Source organism: Choristoneura fumiferana, chromosome 16, assembly GCF_025370935.1.
Source record: "Choristoneura fumiferana chromosome 16, NRCan_CFum_1, whole genome shotgun sequence".
Classification (NCBI taxonomy): Eukaryota; Metazoa; Arthropoda; class Insecta; order Lepidoptera; family Tortricidae; genus Choristoneura; species Choristoneura fumiferana.
In genome coordinates this window covers 87,803-114,114 of record NC_133487.1, presented here as the reverse complement: position 1 = coordinate 114,114, position 26,312 = coordinate 87,803, and the positions used below count along the sequence as shown (strand labels likewise).

At 50.3% G+C, this 26,312-nt stretch overlaps 3 protein-coding genes across 4 annotated transcripts in view; 2 read left to right on the top strand and 1 right to left on the bottom strand.

The window, feature by feature from the left end:
• Positions 1 to 5,456, top strand: part of LOC141436460 (uncharacterized) — a 35,698-nt gene extending 30,242 nt beyond the window's left edge. For both annotated transcript variants that reach the window (XM_074099449.1, XM_074099448.1), the window contains exons 2-5: positions 3,165 to 3,404; positions 4,174 to 4,377; positions 5,025 to 5,318; positions 5,407 to 5,456. In XM_074099449.1, the coding sequence (XP_073955550.1) occupies positions 3,165 to 3,404; positions 4,174 to 4,377; positions 5,025 to 5,315 (735 nt within the window). In that variant the 3' untranslated portion in view covers positions 5,316 to 5,318; positions 5,407 to 5,456. The remainder of the gene's footprint in view (positions 1 to 3,164; positions 3,405 to 4,173; positions 4,378 to 5,024; positions 5,319 to 5,406) is intronic.
• Positions 5,457 to 9,695: 4,239 nt separating this feature from the next.
• Positions 9,696 to 17,822, top strand: LOC141436522 (uncharacterized). The gene is made up of 5 exons (XM_074099524.1): positions 9,696 to 9,997; positions 10,823 to 11,404; positions 11,467 to 12,534; positions 13,766 to 13,968; positions 17,131 to 17,822. The coding sequence occupies exons 1-5, from the start codon at positions 9,785 to 9,787 to the stop codon at positions 17,312 to 17,314; spliced, it is 2,250 nt and encodes a 749-aa protein (XP_073955625.1). The 5' UTR covers positions 9,696 to 9,784; the 3' UTR covers positions 17,315 to 17,822.
• Positions 17,823 to 20,263: 2,441 nt separating this feature from the next.
• Positions 20,264 to 25,495, bottom strand: jef (major facilitator superfamily domain-containing protein 6 jef). The gene is made up of 7 exons (XM_074099447.1): positions 25,370 to 25,495; positions 23,063 to 23,779; positions 22,799 to 22,991; positions 22,408 to 22,725; positions 22,214 to 22,327; positions 21,113 to 21,616; positions 20,264 to 21,026 (listed from the first exon to the last, which is right to left on the bottom strand). Exons 1-7 carry the CDS (start codon positions 25,441 to 25,443, stop codon positions 20,910 to 20,912), a joined length of 2,037 nt encoding a protein of 678 aa, XP_073955548.1. The 5' UTR covers positions 25,444 to 25,495; the 3' UTR covers positions 20,264 to 20,909.
• Between the last annotated feature and the right edge of the window lie 817 nt (positions 25,496 to 26,312).

Here is a 26,312-nt window from a genome sequence, read left to right as displayed (position 1 = left end):
TTATTTAATTATTTATGTTTGTATGTAAACTCTTTAGGTAGGTAAGTATTGTAGGAAAATAGACAAACAGACACAATTTACAAACATTGTGATACAAGTACAAAGGCGAACTTATCTACCAGTCAACCTTAAGTGGATGAAAGAAGCATTCAGTTGGGAACCAACCGAAGAAGACAGAGTTTAAAATTCATAAATATGTATAAGTAGTTTATGTCTAGCTGCGAAAAAACACGTTATTGACGACAATTATTAATATTTTAAAAAACCATGACGATGCGAATGCGATGGATTTAGATACTTACCTATAATTATTTCGCTGAGTTAAGTTCGGTTAAATTACACGCTCTGAGTGGCGTCAGTTCTGTCCATCATTCTGGTTTTCTGTCATTCACATCGGATTGGCGAATAATATTAAGAACATTTGATTTTCATCAGTCTGGCTCTGGACTGGACCATCAGTCCGCCAGTCTCAGAGCAGAATCAGTCAGTTCAGAATGAGCGTGTAACCGAAGTCTAAGATCGAGTGGAGCCGAGCCCGGCCGGCAGTTTAGTCAGACTTGTGGCGCCCCTGGGCGGGCGCCGCCGCCGCCCGCCCGCCGCGTAATTAATACGTAAAACCACCCCGGAAATTCATACACCACGCTCGGGAAACTTGTTCAATTGTTTGATAAAAAAAGTCCTACCCTCCGATTGAGTAGGCTACATAACTGTAGGTTACTTACATAGTCAAATAGAAAGAAAATTGGGTGATCTCGCAGCGGGCGCAGCTCGTGGGGCAGACATACCTACCTAGTAAGAGTTAATGCGGGTCATTCTCAATGGTTCGCGGAACACATGGTATAGGATTTAATATATGGATTAAATTAAATAGCAACGTATTTATTACTAATTCTAAAATTTTAATCATCATCATCAGGTTGTTCAAAATCCCTAAAATCTTCCATCCATCCCAGCCTATATACGTCCCACTGCTGGGCACAGGCCTCCTCTCAGAACAAGAGGGCTTGGGCCATAGTTCCCACGCGGGCCCAGTGCGGATTGGGAACTTCGCACGCCCATTGAATTGCTTCGCAGGTTGTGCAGGTTTCCTCACGGTGTAAGATTTAATGCTCGTGGTAATTTCAAATGTATTCCGCACATGAATTTCGAAAAACTCAGAGGATTTAATATATGGATATAGATAAAAATCTTAATACGTAATTGCAAGGTCTAAAATAAAATAACTAACTTTAAATAACCTATGTTCAAAGATATAAAATCTTAATACTTAATAAATAAATAGTCTAAAATAATATGTAACAAAAAGAAAAGTGAATGATGTGTACCTTCGTACGAGTACGTTACGTGTTACGTACCTACATGGACGATATTGCCGTAACGTGGGCGTCGCGGTTCCTCGCTGCCACGATTCGGGCGGGACCAATTACTAGTTATCAGTTGTAATTAAATTTGAGAGAGTCTGTTGTTTGTCCCAACGGCCTGATTAGCGTATAATGTGCGGCGAGCGGAGCACCGCGGGGCACGCAGGCGCTGCGTCGCGCGGCGGCCGAGGAGCCCGCTGTGCCCGTATCGCTTGCCCGGTGCCGTTATCGGCTTATCTGAGCACTGCTATCTCCCCGCAAACGGCCCTTGTGCATTCATGTGTCAACATACTTATTGATCAATTACTCAGCATCACAAAGTATATTCATTACTGAATAGTTACCTTGTTTGCTCACCTTTATCGGAATTCGGTCGAAGAGTCACCCACCCCCACCACACACCGACTGATTCCCGGAATAACTGTCGAAAGGGAAAATTTAGATTTACGTACTTACAAATACGGTGTTATTGTTCTATGCCTCATGCATATAAAATGAAATGCTTAGAGAATGGGTTTTAATGATCGGTACAACAACTTTAGATATGTTTTCATTGGATATAACAACATTTTTTATATGTAATTTCAAAGGATACGAGCTTCACAGAACTTTTTTATAAAATAAACCTAACTTAACCTAACCCAACCAAAGTACATCAAATCGAATATTAATTAACAATAACATTTAACAATAGAAATACGTTTGGTTTTTAACCTTAATTTGTCAAAATTGAAAAAAAACATGATTCAAACCTCGTCGTTACCTTGTACCCCGTCGTTAGCTTGAACTATGAAGCTTAAACTGGTTCACCGCTAACAATAAAACTAAGTGTACCTATAAAATTTTCGTTGCCTAATGTAAGACAGTTTGAAACGATGATTTCCTTACGACGGAGAGAATCTGAAACCTGCGCTGAGACTTTTTTCTTGGTCTTACCAAAGTCTAAGAACATTTTCTTACACTGTGGTCTTACGTTAGATCGTAATTTACAATGGAGCCCGCATATTTCTGGTAGTGCTGGTAGATTGAGCTCTGCCGCCTATGCTGTACGAAGGATCAGGCAATTTACCAACGTAGAAACTGCCCGGCTAGTTTATTTCCGTTATTTTCACAGCATAGGTAATGTCCTATGGTATGCTGATTTGGAGCAAGGCAGCCGACATAGAAACTATCTTCATTCTACAGAAGAGGGCAGTCCGATCTATCTACAACCCCTCCCTTTAGTTTACTTCGACATTTAGAGACTATATACATCTCTGAATTATTTAGATTAGGAATTTTAATTAACTCAGGGACTTTATACATCCCCTTGCTACTATATTTAAGGCTGTATATTATTAAGCTTATGGATTTTAAACTTGTATATTTTTAGTTTAATTTCTAGTCAGTCGAAGTTCCCAAGACGATCCCATATATAGAGCTTATGGGAACGGAAGCAATACCATGCCCTCGGTACCGCTCTGCTTTCGGAGCATGACATGAGTGCGTGTGAGCTAACTTTGGGGGCGGCAGACGTGAGCTTGCCTTCGGAATCCAAAAGCTTAATGGTTACCTGACCTGAAATGTATATTTCAGAATTAAATTTTTATTATTATATTATTGTATTATTATATATACAAGACCTCGAAAGTCGCCAACTCGCTGCGAGGTCCTCAGCATTGAGCAGTATCTGTGGCAGTATGGTCAGCAGCTGTCGTGTGTCATCAGGCCGCCGGCCATGCCAGTGATGTCACTGGAAGCCACCGAAGTCTTCGGTTGAACTCGTATATTGTGTGTGTAGAGTGTCACTGTTTGCGGTTGCAGATGTACAGCGGCGCGCTGCTGGCGACGGCGGCGCGGCTGGCGTGGGACCCCAGCACGTACACGTGGTTCCGGTTCCTGTGCGCGGCGCAGTACCGCGCCTCGGCGGCCTACGTGCTGGCGGCCGGCCTCTGGCTCGCCGCGCTCGTCTACCTGGCCGTCGCCGCCGCCGCCGCCCCCGCCGCGCCCTCGCCCTCGCCCTCGCCCCGACAACACCCGCAGGCGCCGCGCTGTCTGCACCTCGTGAGTGCCCACCACCCTCCACCGAATACTGAACATGCGAGGCCTGTTCCTCTCGTTCTACACTTACATATGCAGCGAGTATTTTTGTTCCAACCGCCAGAAAAATAAATGTTATTAAGAAAATACGATTTCTTCCGTATACAATAAATTTGCAATGGATTTGTGTCAAATTATTATACGCAATACATTGCTGCTCGAAAAAAAAAACAAAATTAATTACGATATAGTACCTACCTAGTTAATTCTAAACTTAAATTGCAATATTGCTCCATAGCAACCTAGTCCTATAGGTATCAATGCAAACGTCTACTTTATATTTTGTGTTTGTATAAAATATACACGCTGTATAATTTGTCTGTGCGTGTGGCCTAGTCAGTACTACTTCCAAATTACGCAAATTACTCCATTGACATCGCGAGGTCGCTGGTCAGTGGTCAGCCGGCGGGTCGGCATTCATCAGCTCGTCGCCTCGAACGCCTTTACATTAATGTATGTATAGAGTCTAATGATCGGTGGTGCAGTAGGATTGAGCGTTCGGCGTGACGTGGCGCGCGCACCGCATAAAAACTCCCCTGCTTCTTCGTCGGCCATTACCCGACTGTCCTTGCCGAAATTAGTCCCGGTTCTAACACGCATAAACTATTCCTGGCCATCTTAGTGTACTGAGTAGGTAGTTTTTGAATCACTCTACCTTTCCATACCCAAATACAGACAAGTGATGAACATTAGCACTAAAAGATGTCCGAAGGTAAACGTTTGTTGTTTCCAGTACGCAGCGGGCGTGGTGTGCCTGGGAGTGAGCGAGGTGGGGTACGGCGCGTGGATGGCGGCCTCGCTGGCGGCCTGGTGGCGCACGGCGCCCGAGGCCGAGCTGGCGCGGCGCGGCCTGGACCTGCTGCACGACTTGCGGCCCGCGCTGCTCGCCGTCGACCACTACCGCGACGTCGTGCGCCCCGTGCTCGACATGCTTGACGTGAGTCCGTGCCGCTCGCTGCTCGCTGCTCGCTGCTCCACCGTTTATCGTCACCTTTCAGTATTTATCTACAATTCTAGATTGCCACCGATCCACGCCGTAAAATGCGAATCCTTTGTCGCGGGTCAAAGACCGACAACAAACAGTAAACGAGGCGCGACGCGAAGCCGCGAATATACCTACCTATACGAATCGGATCCACACTGGATCCCAGGTGCTTTGCGGCTTCGCGTGAATGATTTGAGAGTGTTTCACACGGCTTCCCACGGCGCGAGATTCTGCCAATTGTCATTGTCATTTCGACTGACCAGACACTCCTTCACGCGCAACGAAGAAAGTCTCTTTCAACGATGCGGGTCAGTTTGTGCAGTCTTTATGATTGGAATTCAGATTTGTTATTCCGACTAGATATACCATTTCGCTCGAGCTCGCACCCTATCTTTGAAATGGGAGTGTCTAGGTAGGTACGCTACCGTGCGGATGTGATACGTCGGTGCGACCTGGCTCGTGCCCGTCGGAATATTTCTAACGTACTGTGGGAAGCCAGCTTAACATTGATAATCGACTAAATACGAGTGCACAAGTTTGAGCTTCGTTGCGGTGGTTGTTGTCGGGCAGTGTCTGACTGGGGGCGTGTGTTGCGACAGGAGGTGGAACGGGAGGCGCCCAACAACGTGTACGTGATCATCGTGTTCGCGGTGGTGGGCGCGGCGCTGCAGGTGGCGGCCTTCGTGCTGGCGCGACGCCTGGCCGCCCGCGCCTCCCGCGCCGCCCGCGCCGCCCGCGCCGACACGCCGCGCGCCCTGAAGGAGCCCGGCGCCGACGAGGCCGCGCCGCCCGACGCCGCCGACCCGCTCGACCCGCTCGACCCGCACCCGCCCGGCTGGCGCAAGAAGGCCAACCTGCGCATGTACACCATCCTCGACAAGATTTTCTAGCAGGTGATTGCGTCCTTAAAAGTCGAAACCACAATCCGGTCGTCGTGGCGCCTCTCTCTTGGTATTAACGAGAGACCTTTTTCTTTTTCAGGAAGAGACGTCGGCTCGGGGCGGTCCGCCGCCGCCGCCGCCGCCGCCGCCACTGCCGCCGCCGCCGATGGGCACCCCCCGGCGGGCGGGTCGCGGCGCCGACGGCGGCGGCGCGGCGAGGCGGGCGGCGGGCGCGCGGCGCGCGAGGCGGCGTGGGACGCGGTGCAGGCGCAGTTCCGCGCCACGCGCAGCCTGCGCCCGCCCCTCCGCGCCGCCGCCCTCCGCGCCGCCGCCCCCGCGCCGCCGCCCTCCGCGCCGCCGCCCTCCGCGCCGCCGCCCTCCGCGCCGCCGCCCACCGCCGCCGCGCTGCTCATCCTGCACACCGAGCTCTAGCCTCAGGCTCCTCTCTGATACACACGTCTGCGGATCTGGCGTTGAATTACTTTATTTATATCGTTTCTCGCCAGTAATTAGGAGTAGGCATCAGACGCGCAGACGAAGAGGCAGCGTTAGACCGCGATGCGCCTGGTGTGCTGCGGGAGGACAGAGGGCCGCCGGTCGAGAGGGACCTCGAGGATGAGTGCTCGAATGGATTTAGTTAGATCACGTTGTTAAATTGATGACTGACGAGAGCGACAAAGCAAGAGAGTATATTAGTAGATGATGGATCTCGTATAGTTTCCTTGCATATTTAAGGTCGGCTAGCTGGAGTCGGTGAATCAGCAGAATGTGAGACACTGCCAGATGCAATAAATTTGTAACTGAACGCACCACTTACGATGTTCATGAATTTAATTTTTAGCGCTACTACTTAAGATATTGATACTGATGTTTGTATTTGATTGGGCGTTTTTCCATTAGCCGGCGCCGGCCCGGCGTTGAGTCCCGCCGACGCCGTCGCCGTCGCCGGGGTAGCAAGCTTCCCACTCGGTACCGGCAAAACTGCATGTTGTATGTTAATTGTGCTGAAGTCTGTGTCAGTACTGTACTACTCACCGGGCGTAAACCGGCATCGACACCGGCGCAGTGGGAAAACGAAGCCGCGGCGCCGGCCGGTGCACGGCCACGCCGGCGCCGGGCCGGCTAATGGAAAAACGGCTATTCGCGCGTCGGGACAGGCCCTAAACTACGAAGAGCAAAACTCAAACTTCGTATGTTGCCATCCTGCTAACGCTTATGTTATTTAATACGCGAGTGACAGGGAAGATGCGATACGAACTTCGTTTTTCGAGTTTCGTAGTAGCCCCGAGGCTCCCGCGCGCCGCCGACTGCCGACAATACCTTCTGTAACGACGACAGACTGCCATATTGATTTCTAGTTGATTACGAATAATGTTAGTGATTAAGTTAAGTTTGTACCTAAGTGATATAAACGATAGTTAAGCCATATCACCAGCGCGGGGTCGTGCTGCGGCCTGCAGCCTGCAGCCCGAGCTGTTCCTATTTAGATGAGTTATGTGGCTGTACGATATTATGAGACGAAAGAAAAATTTATGAAATGTAGAGTATTTTTTTACCGCGGGTGCGTTTCTGTAGTGATGTGTTGAGAATTTGAGTACCTAAGTACGTATGTATCTGTATTGTTCTTGCCTTACTGTTGAATTATATTGTACTGTTTGTTACGACGAGACTGTGGTGCTATCCGTTTCCATGGCCACCATTTGGCTAGTCTTGCCGCGTCTGCCGCCGCAGCTCGTATGGGGCAGTTCCGCCATTATAATATAAGCAGGAGTTAGTGTCGCCATCGCCATGCAGAGACCGCGAGAATGCGGCAGATTAACGTAGACGTAACGTAGTTTGCAGATGACGCGAGTGTCGTACATTATGTGCCGCTTTGTCGCAACTCGTAGCATGATCCTTCCTTACCTGATCCGTACCTTGAGCTTCGTCCAGTGAGACACCGCGCGGGCGAGGGCGCGCCGCGGGCGGCAGGATTCCGTTTTGCTGTGATTTTTGTTCTAAATATCGATTGTATATGTACTGAAAACTATGTAAACATGGTCATAGATAACTGAAGTTATTAGTATGTAATGTTAGCTTCGTGTAGCGAGGCGGGTACGGCGGGGTGCAGCGGCCGCGCGGCGCTGACTCAGCGCGGTATCGAGACCTTATCGCTATTTCTATAAAACGCCGCGTTATCAATCGGTTTCCCGTAAAAAACAATTCACTAAATTGGCAAGCACTTTAGGAGATAAGCTAAAATAAATGATATTTTAGAGATTAGGTTTTCCAAGACGCTACATAACACTGAATTCCCTGTACGACTGTAGCTGCTGCCACCCCGCTGCAGAGAAGCGTCGGTGCCAAATAGCTGTGGGTAGAGTCTCTGACTACTCGTATTGAACTTGTACTGCGGTTAGACTTTAAGACAAACGAAGCAATAAAGTGATATTTTTGTAACTCTTTTTTAATTTACCTATTTCCTCTGGTCTTACTTTGAACAATCGAAACACATTTTTGGATGACTGGATATGTCACTCTCTGGTCCATAAACTATCTCTATGCCAAAAATCACGTCGATCCGTCGCTCGGTTTCGACGTGACAGACGTACAAACATACCCACAAACACACACACTTTCGCTTTTATACGAGTAATATTACTATGGATTTATTTTTCACCTTTGTACTCAACTGTATACTGTATACATACCCTACACTAAAACAGCTTTAATAAAAATATATACCATACGTATAATCGTGTCTGCAGCGGGAGCTCCCGCTTAACCGGAACCATCTCAGTGATGTTATCACATTGGGCAATAAAACAGCATGTTTAGTATTGGCACAATGTATTGGTGTATGTTTCAAGGCACACCATCTACAACAAATGTAATCGAGTTTGCGTGGCTCCTCTACTAAGAGGATAATAAAAAACCCACGTTTTAGGATAGGACTTTAGGTAAGTATCTATAAGTTATCTACGATATCGATAGATCTAAAGGTAAAGTGTTTCAGATCTAGAAATAAAGGTGAAAGCCAATGTTATGATTGGTCAAATCATAACCTATTATAGGTTCTGCCTATTATTTCATCTGATCATTTGATAAAGACAGCCTTTACGTAGATAAGCTATCGAACAGGAAAGAGATTATACGTAAAAAGTGAACAGCCAGCGGCCGTCACGGCGGTATCTCTGCGAAAGAGCGGCGATAAGCCCCGCGCGGTGACACCGCAGCCGGGCCGCGGCTCGGGCGCATGAGATATCGCGATTCCGCTGATAAGATACCAGTATTTGTATCATAGTTCTGGCAAACGTAACCGAGCAGCAAGAGCGTACAGGCCTCGCGGAACAGTGACCCGACGCGCCATACCCTGCGTCCGCTTCGCGCGTTCATCGAGTCGGTTGACGGAGCTGTGAGGAGTGTCGCGCGTGTGCGTGTCGCCGAGGAGCGCGTGCGGCGCCATGTGTGGCGCGGGCTGCGGGGGCTGCGGGGGCTGGGGGGGCTGCGCCGCCGGTGCGCTGCACCACGTCAACCTGCTGCTCGCGGTGAGACAGAGACACTAACACGACACGACACGACACGACGCACAGCGCACAGCCCCCTGTGCGCTGTGCTGACGCAGGCCTACACCATGCAAAATTATAACGCACCGGAGTTTTGTTTACCTATAGGTTAATAGAGATCATATAGTTTCCACTCTATGATGGTGTCCAGGCAGGCTAATTTGTGATATTAACTGTACGTGGCGTGTGTGTGTGTGTGTGTGTGTGTGTGTGTGCAGGTGTTCGCGGGCGCGTGCCTGTCGACGGGCGCGCGGCTGCGCTGGGACCCGAGCCTGTACGTGGCGGGTGTTGACGCGCGCGTGTGTGTGTGTATGTATGCAGGTGTTCGCGGGCGCGTGCCTGTCGACGGGCGCGCGGCTGCGCTGGGACCCGAGCCTGTACGTGGCGGGTGTTGACGCGCGCGTGTGTGTGTGTATGTATGCAGGTGTTCGCGGGCGCGTGCCTGTCGACGGGCGCGCGGCTGCGCTGGGACCCGAGCCTGTACGTGGCGGGTGTTGACGCGCGCGTGTGTGTGTGTATGTATGCAGGTGTTCGCGGGCGCGTGCCTGTCGACGGGCGCGCGGCTGCGCTGGGACCCGAGCCTGTACGTGGCGGGTGTTGACGCGCGCGTGTGTGTGTGTATGTATGCAGGTGTTCGCGGGCGCGTGCCTGTCGACGGGCGCGCGGCTGCGCTGGGACCCGAGCCTGTACGTGGCGGGTGTTGACGCGCGCGTGTGTGTGTGTATGTATGCAGGTGTTCGCGGGCGCGTGCCTGTCGACGGGCGCGCGGCTGCGCTGGGACCCGAGCCTGTACGTGGCGGGTGTTGACGCGCGCGTGTGTGTGTGTATGTATGCAGGTGTTCGCGGGCGCGTGCCTGTCGACGGGCGCGCGGCTGCGCTGGGACCCGAGCCTGTACGTGGCGGGTGTTGACGCGCGCGTGTGTGTGTGTATGTATGCAGGTGTTCGCGGGCGCGTGCCTGTCGACGGGCGCGCGGCTGCGCTGGGACCCGAGCCTGTACGTGGCGGTGCGCGAGGCGCTGCCGGCCGAGTACCGCGTGGTGGCGGCCGCCGTGCCCGCCGCCGGCGCCGCGCTGCTGGCCCTCGCGCACCTCGCGCTCGCCGCCACCGCCCCCGCCAGGAGACCACGGAGAATCCTGCTTTACGTGGTACGTATGACCGAGGACAACTAACGATCGCCAAAATAGGAGGCGGTAGGGCCAAAAGCTCCCGCACGCTCAATTCGAAAAGCACTCGTGCGTAAGAAAGTTTACTGGTGGATATACACTTGCCCCTTTCTTTCCCATCCCACTGGTGAGGTAACCTTTGCTGGCTACGCGTTATGGACTATAAACTCACAGAACCACTTTTACTTTGGTTACATAACATGACCCATACCCCAAAATATAGACAAGTATATCTCTCAGTATTTCATTATCATTATCACCGTCTCTCCATTTTTAACATTCTACTGTATACCTACGTAATCTTTACAGAATTATTTTTGAACTATTTTGTTAAGTAGGTACCTATATACCTAACCGTAGATATCTATACACGCTGCACACCTGCGCTGCAATGACCTGATTACATGAGCTCCGCTGATTCACGCAGATCAAATACGACGCAGTTGCGTCGTCGCGCGCCGCTATGATTCTTAGAGCGTCCTTTTCACACGTGCTTGTTACCGAGCAGTCGGCATTGGGTACTCAATGGTGATAGTGTAGGTTAAGCAATCAATATAATAGCTTTCACTTAACTGTTGTAAAGTAACGTACCCGGTACGCCCACACATTTTACCAGTGGGTACCTGTCGCTGACTGTCCGGCAAAAGGTATACATGCTTTTCATAGTTTGGTGATGATTACGTCCTTGTTGTTCCCGGTTTTTGAATACGACGGACCCATCTTTTTCCGTGGGTGTCGTAAGATGCGACTAAGAGACATGATGTGATAAATAATCCGTATTCCAAAGCAAAGAATTGGTATTGTCAGTACGCAGGTCTGACGGCGCTGGCGGTGGCGCTGGAGCTGGGCGTGCTGGGCTGGGTGGCGTCGCGCGTGGTGGCCTTCACGCGGTCGGCTGAGGCCGCCGAGATGCAGGAGCTGCTGGCCACGCGCGAACACCTGGCGCCGCTGCTGCACCACCTGGCGCGCTGGCACCCGCTGCCCGAGCGCCTGCGCGCCATCATACAGGTGCGCCCACACCACGCCTGGCACCATCATACAGGCCGCCGAGATGCAGGAGCTGCTGGCCACGCGCGAACACCTGGCGCCGCTGCTGCACCACCTGGCGCGCTGGCACCCGCTGCCCGAGCGCCTGCGGGCCATCATACAGGTGCGCCCACACCACGCCTGGCACCATCATACAGGCCGCCGAGATGCAGGAGCTGCTGGCCACGCGCGAACACCTGGCGCCGCTGCTGCATCACCTGGCGCGCTGGCACCCGCTGCCCGAGCGCCTGCGCGCCATCATACAGGTGCGCCCACACCACGCCTGGCACCATCATACAGGCCGCCGAGATGCAGGAGCTGCTGGCCACGCGCGAACACCTGGCGCCGCTGCTGCACCACCTGGCGCGCTGGCACCCGCTGTCTGATACAGGTGCGCCCACACCACGCCTGGCACCATCATACAGGCCGCCGAGATGCAGGAGCTGCTGGCCACGCGCGAACACCTGGCGCCGCTGCTGCACCACCTGGCGCGCTGGCACCCGCTGCCCGAGCGCCTGCGCGCCATCATACAGGTGCGCCCACACCACGCCTGGCACCATCATACAGGCCGCCGAGATGCAGGAGCTGCTGGCCACGCGCGAACACCTGGCGCCGCTGCTGCATCACCTGGCGCGCTGGCACCCGCTGCCCGAGCGCCTGCGCGCCATCATACAGGTGCGCCCACACCACGCCTGGCACCATCATACAGGCCGCCGAGATGCAGGAGCTGCTGGCCACGCGCGAACACCTGGCGCCGCTGCTGCACCACCTGGCGCGCTGGCACCCGCTGTCTGATACAGGTGCGCCCACACCACGCCTGGCACCATCATACAGGCCGCCGAGATGCAGGAGCTGCTGGCCACGCGCGAACACCTGGCGCCGCTGCTGCACCACCTGGCGCGCTGGCACCCGCTGCCCGAGCGCCTGCGCGCCATCATACAGGTGCGCCCACACCACGCCTGGCACCATCATACAGGCCGCCGAGATGCAGGAGCTGCTGGCCACGCGCGAACACCTGGCGCCGCTGCTGCACCACCTGGCGCGCTGGCACCCGCTGCCCGAGCGCCTGCGCGCCATCATACAGGTGCGCCCACACCACGCCTGGCACCATCATACAGGCCGCCGAGATGCAGGAGCTGCTGGCCACGCGCGAACACCTGGCGCCGCTGCTGCACCACCTGGCGCGCTGGCACCCGCTGTCTGATACAGGTGCGCCCACACCACGCCTGGCACCATCATACAGGCCGCCGAGATGCAGGAGCTGCTGGCCACGCGCGAACACCTGGCGCCGCTGCTGCACCACCTGGCGCGCTGGCACCCGCTGCCCGAGCGCCTGCGCGCCATCATACAGGTGCGCCCACACCACGCCTGGCACCATCATACAGGCCGCCGAGATGCAGGAGCTGCTGGCCACGCGCGAACACCTGGCGCCGCTGCTGCACCACCTGGCGCGCTGGCACCCGCTGCCCGAGCGCCTGCGCGCCATCATACAGGTGCGCCCACACCACGCCTGGCACCATCATACAGGCCGCCGAGATGCAGGAGCTGCTGGCCACGCGCGAACACCTGGCGCCGCTGCTGCACCACCTGGCGCGCTGGCACCCGCTGTCCGATACAGGTGCGCCCACACCACGCCCACACGGCTCCGCGACGACATGTCTCTCATAGGTGGTTATCAGATCGGTGTAGTTACCGATATTGACTCACCTGTTCATACCCACTTGCCAGGTAGCCATGAACAAAAGTAAGTAGGCAAGCCTATAAATAAAGGCATATTCTCTGCATTAAAAACTATCAGTTGGAATCCGGTTATCAAAAGAGTGAAGGTGATCCAAAAAAATGGACTAAAATTAATTTTATTAAAAATAGCCATGAACACTTTTGGATAGGCAAGCTATCATAGGCGTGTTTGTAAATAAATAATACCTACTGGGTGATTCCGGGGTCATGAGCAGGAGTGAAAGTGGTGATGGGGAGGGGAGATTCACACTGAGAAACTTTTACTATGGGACCAGCCACGAAATCGCGAAAAAAAATCATCTAACCAAAAGATAATGAGGGTTTTCACAGAAGCGAAGGCGCTAGATGGCGTTAGTATCGTGCGTGAGGTCCGTTTGACGTTTCTTGCGATTGGCTCATTTAAGTTATTTAACCAATCACGAGCAAACGTCAAACGGACCTCACGATTCTAACGCCATCTAGCGATATTTCACCTCTGTGGAAACCCTTATTGATCGCTAACTATCCGAAATGTATGGAAAAGCAGATCTTTTCGAGGCTGGTCCCATAGTAAAAGTTGCTCAGTGTGGATCTCCCCATCACCCCTTTCACTTCTGCTCATGACCCCGGAATCACCCTGTATTTAATAAAAAATACTTGTCTCATCCGTTTATCACATGGGCCATGGCCCATGGGTGAAGGTCGATCTTCAGCAGCTCTTAGACCATTACCGAAAACATATTGGAAAATGCGAGCAGGGATTTTTTTTTGTACATGAATCTGATGTTAAGTCCAGATGAGGCCAAAGGTGTATCTCACTGGTTTAGTAACAGCCTATTCACTCTAGCCTTGAAGAGTTCTAGATTGTATTTATGCGGAAATACAGACGACACATTACATTATCTTATTCCATCAACCCCGAACCGGAACCGCTCGCCACGAGCCCCACTGGGATTTCAAAATGTTTCGTTTCGCTTGTGTAACCGCGGCAATGGCATGTGTCAGGAAGCCGAGGAGGACCTCCCGTGGAACGGTTACGTGGCGGCGGCGGCGCTGGGCGCGCTGCTGCTGCTGCAGCTGGCGGGCGCGGCGCTGGCGCTGCTGGCGGCGCGCGGCCCCGCCCCCGCCCGCCCATCCACGCCCCTCTCCAGGCGAGCCCCGCACGCTGCCTTCTCCGCCAGCCGTGTCTCACTCGTCAACTCGTTCAGGTAGCCCGTACTCGACCAAAAGACTACGTAAATAATATTTTGTTAAATATAGCAACCTAAACCGGTAGACGGGTATTTGAGATAGGGTTTACTAATGTTTCGGCGAATAACGTTTGGCAACCTGTTTCATTTCGTAACTTTTCATTTCCCAACTGTTTAATATTTCTGAAACTGTAAATATTTCAGGACTTTTATAAAACTAACCTAACGTAACCTAAAGGGTTCTACGCGATGGCCCTGAAATAAATCCTGAAATATTTACAGTTTTAGAGTTTGCGAAATGAATTGGGCAAATGAAGGTTGGGGAAATGAATTGCGAAAAGGCAGTACTCGTTGAGAAGGTAATTATCTCGATCGGTCTTTTGTTATTGGGGATAGGAACAGTTTACAGTTCGGTTCTATACCCACTGAATACCCACTGCACTCTGCAGACTATACCACTATATAATAATATATATGTATGTACCTACAGTTGAGATAACCGAACCGCGTGCCAGGGTGAGCTAACTTTGGGGGCGGCAGACGTGAGCTTGCCTTCGAAATCCAAAAGCTTGGTTACTTGACCTGAAATGTATATTTCAGAACTAAATTATTGTTATTAATTATTATTTTAAAATTTATGACGGTGGAAGCATTCTACACTTCCACTGAACGTAGATATAGTTTAGATATAGTTAGTGTTTGGTTTTGTAACTAAGGGACCCCATAGGTACATCCCTATATTATTATTATTATTTTTTTGTATTTTCTTCTTTAATTGTACCTATACTATAGTTTTTAAGTACCTATTTTATTTGTAAGTAATTATATTATTATGACAAAATGACTTTCTGCCAAGTTTCTTGCGGCGCATTCTTCTTGGTAATGACGGTCTTTCGAAAGCGCTGGTAGTTTAAAAAATGACGTGTCAAAGTGCCCATTGCGGCCTATTTACTAAATAAATGATTTGAATTTGAATTTGGGTGGAATCCTTTCACTAACAACTTCACAATGATAATGATGATGATTCCTTTGAAAGATGTATGGAATGATGTATGTATGTATGTAATCTCTTTATTGTACAAAATAAGTTGACAAACATTGAGATATATGTACAAAAGCGAACTTATCCCTTTAAGGGATCTCTACCATTCAACCTTTGAGTGGATGAGAGGAGCATTCAGTTAGGGACAGACAAAAAGTGAGTTCAAAAGTTAAAATAGCTAGTGGAAGCTACAATACAATGCTTTATGATATGTATTTACAGCGAAAAGGTTCTATCTACAAAACTTGCATAGACGGAGAGCGGACTGCAAAATTTCGTGAAGTGTGCACAATGGTTTCCCATAAAACTGATGCTGAGTCCGAATTTGATAGTCTGCCGCGGCGGAACTTGCCGAAAGTTCAAAAAATAGTCACTTCCGGTCGAAGCTTCCGGTGCGAAAAAAGGGGCGTTATTTAACCCATCTGATACTGAAATAATAGTCATGGCACCAGTTAGGAATTTACTGGTAACCAATTTCAGTCGGTAGGTATGAACCCTCATTTCCGGAATATATAAGTCTGCCAAGGCTGTTTCTGCTGAAACACCTTGAAATACGAGATTATGTGAGCAACCTCTACTCCGCTTAATATAGACATTTCAATTTCCATATATTCCGAGAAAGCCGAATTTTGGTGGAGACCTTGCGTACACCATTAGGAATAAAGTGTCAAAAGTCCCCATAATTGAAGGAAACGAGAGTAGCAGGGGTAAAAACTAGTATAATGTTTACAGTAGGGACACACGACAGGAAGGTGATGACGGCAGACAAAGCAGAATAACAGAACAATATTCAAAATACAAAATACACACTTATCTAAAATGGCTAGGGTGTTGAATATTAAAATATTATAAATAAGAAGGTTTAACACCCCCCCCCCCGTAATATAAACACCCTGTATATATACAATATATACAAGTAGACATATCAAAAACTTAAACTATACACTAACTTAACACTAACACAAACATAAGAAAAATAACACCCTATATACAATATATTACACCTCCTTATGACTAACTGTACACACAAAAAATAATAAACCTACTATGAAAGCCTAATCTAACTTAAACCTAAATGATTGGCGCACTTGGAGTGCTTGAGCTTTGCCAAAGGTATAGTAAGAATATATTGTCAGCGATCATATCATTCGTGTGAATGTATTTAAGATGTAGGTCGTGGTATGCCAGTATGTCCCGTATGAAGTGGTGTTTGATGTCAATATGTTTGGTGCGTGCGTGATAAGTGTTATTGTGGCAAGTTTGATTGAGCTTTGATTGTCTGTGTGTATGATTATGGGATGAATGATGGCGAACACTTCCGATATGAGCGACTTAAGGTAAATGGCTTCCTTGCAGGCTTCTGCGAGAGCCATGTACTCTGCCTCTGTGGTAGATAGCGCGACAGTACGCTGTTTGCGCGCTTCCCAGGAGACAGGTGCTCCACTCATTAGGAATGCGTAACCGGTAAAGGATCGCCTATCTAATATGTTGCTCCCATAGTCTGCGTCTATGTAACCTACTGGGTAGTTTTTGGCCCTTAGAGAAGTGCAGTTTGAGATCTTTGGTACCTTTGAGGTAACGAAGGACCCTTTTAGCGGCTATCCAGTGTACCCCCCCGTAATGTGCGTTGAATTGAGACAGATACGACACCGTATAGGTAATGTCGGGTCTAGTACCAATCGAAACGTACATTAACGAGCCGATAAGTTTCCGATAAGGCACTTCTATTTCATCTTCCTTCTCTGGTGAGGTAAGTTTAAGTCCAGGCTCCATGGGTGTAGTTACGCATATATAGCGTCATGCATATTATACTTATCGATAAGTTTATCGATATAAGTCGTTTGGTCGAGAGTAAGTGAACCATCCTTTTGAATGACTCTTATTTCAGTATCAGATGGGTTAAATAACGGCCCTTTTTTCGCACCGGAAGAGGCTATTTTTTTTGGTACCTATTTTCGGCAAGTTCCGCCGCGGCAGACTATCAAATTCGGACTCAGCATCAGTTTTATGGGAAACCATTGTGCATTTCATCGCGGTATCAAGTTTGCAGTCCGCTCTCCGTCTACTACCGTAGTAGGTATTATTAGGTACGCGATTCAGTTGTTCGAGTGCTTATACTGCTGCCTCGTGTCTGTCAGGTCCGGCGCGGTGGCGCAGCGCTGCAAGCTCGTAATCGTTTGGCTCTCTGTGGACAGGAGCAGCGCCAGCAGCCGCAGCGGCCTCAGCGTCCGCAGCGTGCGCAGTGACCGCACGCCGACCGCCGAGCACGCGCCGCTCAAGGCCAAGTACAAGAACGGTCGCATCGTGCCGGTGCCGGTGTGAGCCCGCGCCGGCGCCGGCCACGCGGCCCGTGCGGCGGCGGCGCCACCGGCTGGTGGATTATTGATAACGTGCTCGGCAGATTTATGATATTTGGGACAGTCAAAGCGTTATATAATAACTGCTATTAATATAACTCGGGTACCATATTTTTAACTTTCGTGATTTTCGCTCAAAATTAACAACCGTGATCGGGATTTATTACGTGGGCGTGGTCTCGAGTAGACTTCGAACTACCCGCACTTGTTATAGCAGTGCGATGCGAGCCCTTCGAACTACCCGGACTTGTTCACAAACATACCTACCGGCACTCGTACCTATCTCGAACTATACTCGCGCTTGTATGTGGAAGTATAAGCCCCGGTTGTGGTATTAATTATTAAACTTACCACTTAATGTAAGCCTTATGTACTTAGTTAATTTAATTTGTATGTACCTAAATAGTTTTATAAGACACTTTTTGTATGATGAATATTATGATAAGTCTAAGAATTACACCCCGCCTCTTATATGTTATCTGGTTTTCTTTAAACACATAATTAATGCAATGTTTTTGTCCTTAATTTCTGGGAATAAAAACATTTAAACAGTTTTAAGTAATTACTTGCTTGCTTGCCATATTTGTAGCCTCTATAATATTAAAGAGTCCATATAATAACGAAGATAGTATCACTCGGGCGGGCACTGAATCTGATCCCCTCTCTCTTTGTGCGAGCATTCATAGAATAAAACCGGCCAAGAGCGTGTTAGACACGCCGAGGATAGAGTTCCGTAGCCATTACGAAAAAAATCAAGTACCTACTTAATTTATTTTTCTAAGGATTTTTGCACGAATTTTTCCAAACTACGTAGGTAGGTATATATTATATTAGTTTATTATTATTAGTTAGGCTACATACACTGGTCGTACGTCTCTGCAGTGTCGCGCAGCCTGAAGTCCGAAAGAACTAGGCGGCGCCGGCGCAGCGTCGTCAGGGTTATTATTTTTCACCTCACTAGCTCGAAAAAGCTTTCTTTATCCTTCGAAATCTGCGTGGAAAGTCGCTTTTTATCCTCTTGGCTGGAAAGAGTTTTTGAAATTCGAACGTCATCGTGAACAGGTGCCCCTTTGAAAATACATATATCGACCGCGTAATTTCACAACCTCGTATCTGGCCACAAAATTGCTTTAGAATTATCTTTATGTTAAGTGCGATAGAGTGTTGATTTGTTGTATACAATTCGGGTGGATACGAGGTTGAGGAAGTAAGCGTTGAATATTGACGTGTTCACAAAGAAAGTTCGTCATACATTGTTGAAGTAATATTGAAATATGTTAATTAATCGGTTATTTTATTTTTATTACTAAACATTTATTTAGTAATAATAAAGCTCATTTCAATTTTCTGAAATTATTCCAAATGCGTATATAATTACAAAAAAAAATACAGAACAAACAAGAAGAAAATAGATATCAAATGATGAAAGAAAAGAGATTCGGAAACGCACTCGAAAAAAAGCACAATGACACGTCTTGACATAAATTATTTCATTAAGTAATATACTTAAATGCGTTAGTGTTTTCATTCTTGTTATTATTGTTGTTATTTATCAATAATACCAAAAAAAGACAACATTTATTTACATTTTGTTCTATTAAGTACATAAGTTTTTTTGGTCTTTATTCACATAAAATAACAACAAATAGGTAGATAGATATGTGGTCAAATTCAGAACGCACCTACCGGAGGGAATAAAGTTCACACTGTCAATATTACCAATTCTAGTAATAATTATTTTTACTTTGAGTAGGTTTAGCTACTTGCATAATTAAATGTAAAAAAGTTCTGGCTTACTTACTTATCAACGTCTAACCAAAACCCTGGATCTAGAAAGCTGAACTTTTACTTGGACTCCTAAATTCCCTCTTTTTATGGATACAAGAAATTCTGCGATTTAGAAAAAGCCACTGGCATAAGCTAGCTAGTATAACCTGAAACTGATTTATAAGTGTTCAATTTATTTTCTTCCATCTACCTACTATTTTTCTCGCTGTCGTCGTGAGGTGAAAAATTGTGTGTTCCGCTCGGCAGTAAAGTTGTTTAGCATCTCGTGCCTTTGAAACCCTCGACTACGCTCAGGATTCTTCTTTTAAACCACTTGCTTCGCTCGTGGTTCAATCCTAGAATCCTTCGCTACTCTTGCCAAACAGTTACTTTCCAGCCTTGCATAACAAATAACTATTTCATGCTCTAACCATTGCAGCACCTACTTTTGGGAGTGATACGAGTACCTAATGGTGATTCTCCACCGGCGAGGCGAGACGACAATTTAAATTTGTATGCATTCTCGCGCGCCCGCCACGACCCCCGCGGGCCTCCGCGGGCGCCGCCATACAAATTTCAATTCTCGTCTCTCCTCGTCTCGTCTCGCCTCGCCGGTGGAAAATCACCTTAACACTCGAGCCGTTCTCATCTCACCCATACTTGTGATCTATTCTGTGTCTCAACGAACAACTGATGCCTTGACCGTACCGAGCAAACGGGCGAGGCAGTTTCTCGGCCGAGACAGTGATGTACTTAAGTGAGTAACTGCAGGGCTACTACGAAAGTCGAAACTCGAGGTTCGTGTCGTGCGGTTCCTCTGACACTTTTAATATTTAATACGAGAGCACCTGCCGAGTGAGCGAGCGAGACAGTGCGGGCGGGGAAGGCCGCACTCGGCCTAGTAGATAGAACGGGAGCCGAGCTAAGTATACTGTCTCTGAGCACTTGGCTCGGCGCTATGTTTATACGCACCGAGTACTCGGCCGACAGCACTGTCTCGCCCGTTTGCTCGGTACGTGCGATCAAGGCTAGGTATATCTAAAACGGGATAGACTAGCAAAGGATAGGGGACTGTGTCCAGCAGTGTGACGTATATATAGGCTGGGGTGATGATGATGATGCGATTAGCAAATAATAAGACACTGAATCAATAGTTCAACATTTAATCGTTACACATTTTGAGATTTAAAGTCGTTCGAGCCGCGCCAGACGCGCCGGGGCGGGCCGGGGCGCGGCCGGTGCGCGCACGGCGCTGCCAGAGACGGAGAGAAAGTGCAAAAATATAACTCGTGCTCCCTCCTCAATAAGAATAGTATCTTTACAACAAATCTACAATGTATACATATAGCTATAATATAGTTTTATTATATGAATATCTGCTACATTATCAACAAAATACGACCGCGGCCTCGAGAGGGTCTCGCGCCGCGGCGGCTACTCATCACACCATGATATGACACCGTGATCCGCACAAGTTTAGTATAGGATAGCGTTACACATAGGACCGAGTTCACAATTACGTGTTACATCGGCACAAATGAAACGAGACGTAGCAACAGCGAACACTGCTAACTCAACATAATGGGCGTCGAGCCTCGTCGAGGGCTCCGTCGTCTTTTACACTATTTACAGTAATACTTAGTACCGACAGATCACTACGAAGAAGCCGAATTCTCCTCGCACGGCCGACTCGAGCCGCTGAGATGTCATCGTCGGGCGGTCAACCGACACTCGTCGGATCGAAGCACCTCGAACTAGGATCCGGAGACGTCGTCACAAGGTCCGCTCGGCGCTTATCTGTAGCCGGCGGCCGGGGCCGGCGCAGCCGGCGCGTCCGACAGGAACGGGTTGGCGGGGCGAGACGCCGGCGCCTGCCCCGGCACGCTCAGGCTCTCGGCGCCGGAGTAGTTCTGCGGACAGACAGAGGCGGCGGTGAGGCGGGCGCGGGGTGGGGCGGGGCGGGGCGGGGCGGGGCGGGGCGGGGAGCGGTACCGACCTGCGTGGCGCCGTACGAGTCGTGCTGCGCCAGGTCGGCGAGGCGCGTGGAGGAGAGCGCGCGCGGCATCGGGTTGGAGGGCACGCCGTGCGGCGCGAGCACGCCCGCCTCGGCCACGGCGCGCGCCTCCTCGTCCATGTCGGCGTCGGCGCCGGCCTCCATCTCCGTGCGGAAGTTGAGGAAGGCGAAGCCGGCCAGCGCCACGCCGCACAGCAGCCCGTAGCCGGCGAAGGTGCGCGTGGTGCCCCAGCGCGCCACGGCCAGCCCGCCGAGCACGGCGCCGCAGCCGCGGCCCAGCCCGTGGTGCAGCCCCTGCAGCACGCCCTGCGCCGACGAGCGCAGCCCGGGCGGCGCGTGGTGCGCGATGTACGAGCAGCAGGCCGCCCACACGGCCGCGTGCGTCACGCCCTGCACGAACTCGAACGGCAGCACCCACCACGGGTTCGTCAGCCACGAGATGTACAGGAACCGCAGCACGTTGCCCGCCAGCCCCAGGCACAGCACCTGCCGCACACCCGCACCACACCACACCACACGTTAACATCCGACACCGAGACGACTGATCGAGAGCCTACACGAATGTCAACCGAATCTAATTAACTCGGAAATAACATTCGTACGTTACCTCTACACATACTTCACTTGTTGTAGTGGTCCTTGAGTCGGGTGAAGATTGACACATTTTCTAAAATGTGTTAAATAGTTTAATTGCGACACCGCAGTCCACAGCGCAGTTGACAGTTGATAATAATATAAAGCGTTGCCTACGGCTGGCGTACATTTGGGTCGGTTCCAGCAGGGCTACTACAAAACTCGAAACTCAAAGTTCGTATCGTAACGTCCCTCTCGCTCTCGTATTATACAGCATAGGTGTCAGAGGGACCGCACGACACGAACTTCGAGTTTCAAGTTTCGTAGTAGCCCTGCAGGATAAGCAGTTGGTAGTTTGTGCTGCAGCAGCCCGCCACCAGCACTAGCGCTGCCTATCTGAGCCCGATTCGATGCCCGCTCTCTTTACGATACTGCTATTCCGGAAGATATGGGTCCGTTCTATTCTAATAGCGGACACGGCACGGCTATAGCTCATAATAATATACGTACCTTGAAATGGCCCATTTGAGTGATCAATTTAAAGCTGAAGAAATAGGCAAAGATTTCAGAGATGTGGTTGATGACCGACGCGACGCCAAAGAGCGTCGGGGTGCCGCCGATGTCCTGCGAAGTTAAAGGCGAGCGTCACAACCTGACACGAGAAAAATTGTGGATCGGAAATGAAGGGTTCTCTATACACATACTTGCAAATGCCAGAAGAGGAAAGTGAAGATGAGGCCGATTCCGAAGCCCATGAACCAGGCGACGAAGAGGAAGGAGGCGGCGCGCACGTTCTGGAACTGGCGCAGCACCGTGACCCACTCGGGCATCTCGCGCGTGGTCTGCGCGAACACCTTGGCCTGCTCCAGCGGCGGCTGCGCCGGGCCGCGCGGCGCGCCCGTGTCCAGCCCCGGCAGCTGCAGCTGCTCCGCCAGCTGCTGCTGCAGCTTCTCCTCGCGCGTGGGCGAGCTGGGCGCCGCCGCCGGGGCCTCCGTCGGCGCGAACTCGTACTTGAACTTGATCTGTCGACACGAAGCATACCGTGAGCTCGCATGGCCTCGCTCCCCGCCCCCGCCCCCGCCGCGCGCGCCTCACCTGGCCCGCCGTCAGCAGCGCGGCGCCCATCAGCACGGAGAAGGTGGCGAAGCAGATCGTGTAGTTCTTCTCGTAGCGCTGCGGGCCGCCGCAGGGGTGCGCCGTGAACGCCGTGCTGTGGTCCAGCGCGATGCCCACGAAGAACATGGCCAGGCCCCAGCCCAGCGACCCGAACATGCGTTGGTGCCCGTACCTGCAACACGAGTGGCGTCAGAGCGGACGGCGGGGCGGGTCGGGGCGGGAGAGCGGGAGGGGAGCGCTCACCGGTCGGCGTCCTCGCCGAGCAACGTGATGACGGCGGAGTCGGCGAGCGTGATGGCGGGCGCGCTGAAGAACTCGCCCAGCATCACCAGCAGCAGCAGCAGGAAGAACGTCTTCTGGATGTCGGCCGTGCGGTACACGATGGAGGAGTGCAGCGGCGTGACCCAGTCGGCGTTGTTCTCGGGCGAGTAGTTGGCGGCGTCGGTGACGGGCAGCGGCGAGCCGGCCGAGCCGGCGGCGGCCGTGGTGGCGGGGCCGCGGAACTCGGCCGCGGCCGCCGGGCGCTCCGGCCAGCTCGTGCCCTCGTACCGCGGCGTCTCCAGTTCGTAGACGGTGGCGGTGCGCGGCACCACGCAGGCCACGGCGCCCGGCTGCACCCAGCTCAGCGGCAGCGTGAACACGATCCACGCGGCCAGCGACGCCAGCAGCAGCGTGCGGCCCTTGCGCCAGCGGTCGGCCAGCCCGCCCCAGAACGGCGCCGACAGGAATTCCACGAAGGGCCGCGTGCCGATCAGCAGCCCGCACTGCCCCGCGTTCATGCCCATCTGCTTGAAGTACACGCCCATCAGCGGGAACAGCGACCCGAACGCCGCGTAGAAGAAGAAGTAGAACGTCTTGACCGTCAGCAGCTCGGGGTCCACCGCGTCCGCGCCGCACAGCAGCTCCAGCACGTCGCTGCGCCCGCGCACGCGGTGCGTCGCCTCCTTCGGCGCCGGGTACCTGCCGGTGCCACGACACACCTTCTTAAACCCCAACAACAACTGCACGAATAATCGACTAACTTTCATTACGAGTAGGTATATAAATATATTGCGCCGCTCGATTGACCATTTCAATCTCGTCGCTTTGTGGCTTCGCAATGTATACTCGTACGACTTGCACGATTTTTCATGCAGAGAATGCTGACTTGCTGACCACCATAATAACTCTTATCATATAAATAGACTGTTATCAATAAAAGGTCATGGTCTCGTCCTCGTCACTGTAAAAGCCTGTCTCTGCCTTCATTGTGTTTTTAAGGTAAGTACCACGACCTGCAGCCTGCAGCGCGCATTGATCTGCTACGAGTAGGGTTACCTACATATTAAGATTGATTAAAGAGTAGACAACGAGTCTCCTCTTGCACCGCGACGAGTTCCGTTTCCGGATTCAGATTGGTTGGATAAGTGATAGCGGGCGGCGGCGCGCATGCGCGGCGGCGCGGCCAGGGCGACCCACTGTTTTTACTTCGATTTTGTTTGTGTGATAAGATAAGATAATTTATTCAATATTTTCAGTACAAAATAACAATAGATACAATATTTTACTGAATTCTATGTAACACGTTTGCCTGCACTAGGGTTAGGAGAAAACTCTGTGTCGCAGGCTTAAGAGAGCTAGCATAAAATAAAATCAAATTAAATTAAAAAATATTATCTAAACTTAACAGTGAAAGCATTAAAAGGTAAAAAATAAAATAAAAAATATGCGTAGTAGTCATAATGTGATGTGAATAGATTATAAATAAGGAGGGGTCATATTTCCACAGTTGCGTATCACATGCATATAAACATTGAAGACATTGGAGCTCCTTTTGGATACAAGAAAACAAATATGATGATGATTATGATATGACAATAAGTACACGTACCTATTAATGATTTACGGTTAAATATTTAGATTGTCATTTTCCGCGTGCTGGTTGGGAGAGCTGGCTGTGTAATTTTATTACAATATTTTACCGCAAACCCGCAATGCTCGCCTTTTGAGGTGTTGTGTACCGCTGCGGACGTCCTGGCATTGATTGTGCGCCCTACCCGCGACCACGATCAAAGCTAGCAGGGACCTACTCTCTTCACCATTGCGCAAGCTACAAATATTATGAGTGAAAAGTACCCAACCAATAATTATTTCCTGATAAAGAATAATGTACGTGATTCATATCGCCGCCCGCGGCTCCTCTTCTCAATACCTATCTTATCTTTATCTTCTTTCATCGTATGTACCTACCTATTAGTATTGAAATCATTTCGGACTAAATGAAGGTTTAGTAGGTCAGTGGCACATTTATTCCTAATTCATAACTTTACGTTTTTCAAGACAAATAGGTACAAATCTAGTCAACAAGTCTCTCCGTATTTATCACAACTACGTGTAAAGGCACAGTTGCGAATGGTCCAAAATTGGAATACGAGTGGATACAATGCAGGAATGTTTAGGCTCCTGGCGTGTGACGTAACTTGGGACCGGGGATTCAATAGTGTGGTCAACATGTTAAGAAGTGAGAAGGCGCGACGCTCGTGCTTGCGGGGCGGGCGGGGCGCGCTGTACCTGGTGGTGTCGACCTCGCCGTGCTCGTCGGGGTCGACGAGCGGGCGCGCGGGGCCGCCGGGGGCTGCGTCCATGCTGGCGGGCGGCCGGTTGGGCGGGCGGCGGCTCACTGCCGCGGCCGCACCGCAGCCGCCCCGCGCCGCCGGCTCGATAGCGCCGCGCCTGCGCCCCGCCCGTTTAACGTCATCGTTCAGATTGACAACATCGGAGCAGCCTCCACCGCGCATGTTACTCTTTCGTACTTCACTTAGTTTTAGAAATTATATAGGAATAGAATTTTTATAAGTAGGTAGTTCACCCACTAAAAATATCCTGCCCCTAAACCACAAAGCTTATTAGCGATTCGACAAACCTGTAACATTTCACTAAAATAAACTTGTCAATTTTGTCGAATTGTAGCACCTTGTTAGTTGTGCTTTAGGGGCCTGTAGTTGACGTTAATATTGTTGGCATTCATATCTAATAATATCTATACTATACGTAATAAAAATAAAATAAAGGTCTTGAAATCAGTCATGCTGGTCATGCTTCTAATTAGTGCCGCCTACACCGGAGACATTTATTTAAACTTTAAAGTTACAGAACTACCTAATAACCCTCTAAAACGATGTTTCACCGATTTTATTCTTGTTTCCAAGAGCCCACCAAAATTAGGACCGTGAGGAGAAAAAAAAGTTATGGTACGCTACGTCGTTGTTGAAGAGATGTTGAAAATAATACGATAAGTAACTTTGGGGTGACTTTATTTGAGTCTACATTACTTGGTCGTTACATCATTTAAATGTCTTCCAATTAATAGAAGTTCTCCTATAAGCTATTTATTTACTTATAATTAACACTTCATATATAATAGGCTTATAGTAAAGATCAAAGCGCGTAAATGCTAGTTATTTGGTACATTAAAAGTAGCTACATTTAACAGTGAGAAAATAACATACTCGTA

Excerpts from the sequence above, each read along its gene's own strand:
- LOC141436522 (XM_074099524.1), top strand. The coding sequence starts at position 9,785 with ATGCAGGTGTTCGCGGGCGCGTGCCTGTCGACGGGCGCGCGGCTGCGC. Across the intron at positions 9,998-10,822 it reads GGAGAATCCTGCTTTACGTG|TACGCAGGTCTGACGGCGCT; the intron begins GTACGTATGACC and ends TGGTATTGTCAG. Across the intron at positions 12,535-13,765 it reads GCCTGCGCGCCATCATACAG|GAAGCCGAGGAGGACCTCCC; the intron begins GTGCGCCCACAC and ends GGCATGTGTCAG.
- jef (XM_074099447.1), bottom strand. The coding sequence starts at position 25,443 with ATGGACGCAGCCCCCGGCGGCCCCGCGCGCCCGCTCGTCGACCCCGAC. Across the intron at positions 22,992-23,062 it reads CTCGGCGAGGACGCCGACCG|GTACGGGCACCAACGCATGT; the intron begins GTGAGCGCTCCC and ends CTCGTGTTGCAG. Across the intron at positions 22,328-22,407 it reads TCCTCTTCTGGCATTTGCAA|GACATCGGCGGCACCCCGAC; the intron begins GTATGTGTATAG and ends TTAACTTCGCAG.